Source organism: Austrofundulus limnaeus, unplaced genomic scaffold, assembly GCF_001266775.1.
Source record: "Austrofundulus limnaeus strain Quisiro unplaced genomic scaffold, Austrofundulus_limnaeus-1.0 Scaffold3, whole genome shotgun sequence".
Taxonomy (NCBI): Eukaryota; Metazoa; Chordata; class Actinopteri; order Cyprinodontiformes; family Rivulidae; genus Austrofundulus; species Austrofundulus limnaeus.
Genome location: NW_013952405.1, coordinates 4,853,020 through 4,857,478, shown reverse-complemented (window position 1 = coordinate 4,857,478; position 4,459 = coordinate 4,853,020). Strand labels below are relative to the sequence as shown.

Below are 4,459 nucleotides of genomic sequence, written 5' to 3'. Positions count from 1 at the left end.
TTTCAGGACCCCACCTTGAAGTTTTGGGACCCCACTTTGGGTCCCGACCCCTACTTTGGGAAACACTGCTTTAATGAGATGATGAGTGTCGCTCGATTTTGAGGTTTTGGTGGAACTATACAACAAACTTCTAGGATATGTTTTTCCCCTTTACGCATATTTAACTTTTAGACATTTTTTACATTATGAGCTAAAGTTTAACTAAATAAAGGCCAAATCATTCATGACTGCTTTTAGCTTGTTCTGAAAGCCTGATATACATTTTTTTATATTTTCTAAAGGAATGTGCATGCTACGATACGCATTAAGTTAACACTTTGAATGTTATGAAAGTCTCACCACGCCTTACTGACTATTTGTTTCTCCGTGTATTAATAAACTGGAGAGTTAGAATATGTTAAAGCTTCACAAACCTCTGCAGTTGGCAACTCGATCATGCGTTAATCCTGCCAGAAGCCCGCGTCCTGTTTATAAACACATTCAAAGTTATCTGGTCACGTTTAGCGTCTCTTGTCCGGTATATATTACAGGACTGATTAGATCTCATTAAAAACATGTTGCGAGCATGACTGGAAAGTTTTTTATCCAGGATATGATTTGCCTCAAAGTTTTATGTTATGTTAATATTTTATTCCCTATTCCAATTATTTGCATGATTGTTTCTTTTTTTTTGTAAGCTAAAAAAGAAATAAAACGYTGGAACTTATCCAAACGCTCTTTGGCTTCTTCTAAATGTTTTAGGCCAAATTTGATTTTTAAAGAAACTATTCATATGCCTTAATTAAAATTTGTAATTTCAGCCTTTGTTTGGAACATAAGTGCGTAATCATTTTATATGTGAACTATACTCATCACGTTTCGGAGTGTATTTATTATCATAATATTATTAATTGATTGTGGCCAAAATCCACATTTCCGTCGTTTTTACGCACGATTTCATCTGTGTCATGAATCAGTTATTTCTTTCACTTTCGGACAAACCTATTAGACACATGGAACAAAAAAAAATCGCAACAAACTATAAAGCAATCCTGGTTTTTTACATATAAATTTCACTTTTCTTGGATCGATGCGCGCTTTTCTGCGAACGTCCAATTTTGGATCACATTCGCATCAAAAATAAAAACAATGATCTGGAGCTATTTTCTCCCTCTTTATAAAGCAGTCGAGTATTTTGGAAAATAATGTCTCTAAATAGCTTGGTGTGCGTGGAAGCTCTAGAGTGAAGTTCATTCTTGCCTGTCTAGACTCTCATTACGACCTTGTTTGTCTGCGTTTTTTTACCTTGACCTTGGACTTCCGTGCAGCTGCCATTTGGATGAGCCCTTCTTTGCAGATGTAATTTCCTTGAGACAAAAGAACCTCTGCATGGGCAACCACGGGGAAGTGGGGGAGGGGGTTTAGCTCTCTTAGTGCAGAAAAGAAACGGTGGCCTTGAGTTTTCTTGAGGCTATTCGGAAGTTTTTTTTTTTTAAAAAATGTTGATTAATCATTGCGCTCTTCTCTTCGCAGAGGCAGCTTGTAGCCTGTTCTTTACGGGTGACTCAGAGGATAGGCATCACAGAGAGGCTTCTTCATTGTGGGCCTAACCCGAGATAATCCGACAGTCTTGTAAATGCAGCCCTAAATAGCATGTGAACCAAATGATTATTTTTTTTTATTTTGAAAGGGGGCAAACAGGATCGGTTCACTTTTCTTGAAACAATGATATACAATGATTTGGGTTTGTAAGGAATGGTGTAAATAGTATTTGAGAACTTCTTAGTGGAAATTGACCGACATCTCTTGCATGAAATAATAATGTCTGCTCTGCTCAGAGCTGAAATCAGGCTCTTGTTCTCTGTTTTTTTTTTTTCGCCTGGAAGGGTCGACATCCTCTTGTATGAATAAATGGCACCATTGAAACAGAAACATCACATGAACTCGCTTAATGTCCATTTATATTGTCTTATTTTTTTAGAGATGCGAAAATACATATAAGAAGAAATTCTGAGCTTCCAGGCTCAAAACAATGAGCGGACCGAGCAGCATTTAAAGGCAAACGTGTGGGAGATGTGTCGCTTTTTTGTGGGGAATTTAAGTGTTGTTCCTTCAAGTTCAACTCCAAACAGAATTGTGCATTCTTACCTGTAACAGATGTCGTCCTGAGGCTGCTGCTCCTGCTGCTCTTCACACTCATTCAACACGTTTAAGTTGACTTGATCCATACAACACACTCAAAACAACACACGCACAACCCTAAATGCTTGTTATACCCCCTTTTAAAGAAAAAAAAAACAATTTTAAATGTCCCTGTTTTATCTTTTGAAAAATAGGTGGGCATTATTATTTTCTTCTTCTATTCTCAGCCCAAAGAATCCTTTCAYATCAACATGCATGTGACCTGCAGATGAAAAGTTGGGAGAAAATAAAAAATCTTGATAAGACGGTTTAAAGTTGGAAGTTTTATTTGAACACTTTGAAGTATTCTTGTTTTTCCTTTATACACAATTAGACATACATTTTACCACATAAGGACCCATAAATTCTAATTAGGATCTTCCTTTTAATTTACAATGTGTTTAATTTTGAAATTAGAGCTCGTTTTGTTAGTGGGACAAGTGAGGCTGAAGGTTTGTGCGTCGATAAAAAATACATAAAGAGGAAATTAAGATTAGGTTCAAACAAAGTGTCTGCTTTAGATTGAACCAGTAGATCAGATTATGCTGTTAGACTCTGGCAGTGCGCAGAGTCGGCTAAACAGCACAGGTTGTTGTCTTTTTTTTTTTTTTTTGGCCCCACTCCTCGCGCGGATCCAAACTCCCCTTTAAGGGTGTGGGTCTAGCTGCCCTGAGCCAATGGCGAGGCGAGGCTTTCTGCAGGGGAAGCGGCGGTGCCASGCGAGGCTGCGGGGTCTTTAAAGGGGCTGCTCTGCCCCCTGCTCGCTAGCCCAATCTCGCAGGACTTGTTAGCGTATCACGTGCCAGAGTCTTAATGAAGTGGACACACCAGGGGCCCGGTGTGCGCATGCGCTCGGTGTAAAATGTAGTTGGAAATGAGGTGTCCGTCTTGGAGTAGTCGACTTTTAAAAAGCATCGGCAGCCCGTGATATGACGACTTCGCTGGTTCTGCATCCACGCTGGGCGGACACCTTGATGTACGTTTATGAAAAAAGCCCGAATGAAAGCAGCCAGAATAAAAGCCAAACAATGGAGGGTCTGAGCGGTAATTGCCCTGCGACCCACTGCAGGGACCTGATGTCGCACCCCGCGCTGGGACGGCACTCTGGCACCATAGCGACGCACCAGGGCTCCGTCTACTCGGATATTTCCCCCGCGGACACCGGCCGCCAGTGTCCCGCGCCTCAAACGTCCTCGAGCGCCTCTCTGGGTTACGGMTACCCGTTCGGAAGCCCGTACTACGGCTGCAGGCTGTCCCACTCGCACAACGTGAACTTGCAGCAGAAGCCCTGCTCGTACCACCCCGCGGAGAAATACGCGGAGCCCAGCACGGCGCTGCCCACAGAGGAGCTGTCCTCCAGGGCCAAGGAGTTCGCCTTCTACCCGAGTTTCGCCAGCTCGTATCAGGCGGTTCCCGGATATCTGGACGTGTCGGTGGTGCCCAGCATCAGTGCCCACCCTGAGCCGAGACACGACGCCCTGATCCCCATGGAGGGCTACCAGCACTGGGCACTCTCCAACGGCTGGGATGGGCAGGTGTACTGCTCCAAAGAGCAAACACAGTCCACTCATCTGTGGAAATCTCCTTTCCCAGGTAAGAAAATATTCTAATGTTTTTTTCCCCCCTTGCTTCAAATGCATTTCAAACAAGCACCATAACACGAGCTGTAAAAGCTTTAAACTCATGTCATCACATGAAAATAATAATCAAACAGAATATAGTAATATACAATATTTTATTTTGAAAAAAATAAATTTAATTTTTGCATTATTCAAGAAAATTCTTCCATGTTCGTGTGCGTGTGTGTGTGAGAGAGAGAGGATGTGCGCATGTGTGTGTGTGTGTGTGTGTGTGTGTCACTAGCCTTAAATAAAACTTATAATTAAATAAAACAGCACGTTTATATTTCCAGACCTTTCCCAATAAATACACGCATTATATGGTTTTTACATCAAAAAAGGACAGTTTGCACAAACTTGAAACCCTCTTAAATTTAAAATTACTAATGGAATATTGTCAACGTTTCGTGCTTCACGTGCGTTCAGTGACATCCTGAGTCACAGTCATGTGATGCGGGTAAATAAGTTGCTGTCACGTAGAACAGAAAAGGACCATCCCTGCATACCTTTGCCCCCTTATGTGACAATAAAGTGACTAAAGCTACTGGGTTTGACTTTTGTAGCAATAAATCTCCGTGCCCCCTGCGGAACGTCTTTTGCCAATCTGGATTCGTTTATAACATTTGCATTACACACACACACACACACACACACACACACACACACACACACACACACAC

General features: G+C 41.8%; 1 protein-coding gene across 1 annotated transcript in view; it reads left to right on the top strand.

Moving 5' to 3' along the window:
* The first annotated feature begins 2,785 nt into the window (after positions 1-2,785).
* Positions 2,786-4,459, top strand: part of hoxc13a (homeobox C13a) — a 6,668-nt gene continuing 4,994 nt past the window's right edge. Inside the window, exon 1 of the mRNA XM_014018532.1 lies at positions 2,786-3,753. Within this exon, the coding sequence (XP_013873986.1) occupies positions 3,090-3,753 (664 nt within the window). The 5' untranslated portion in view covers positions 2,786-3,089. The remainder of the gene's footprint in view (positions 3,754-4,459) is intronic.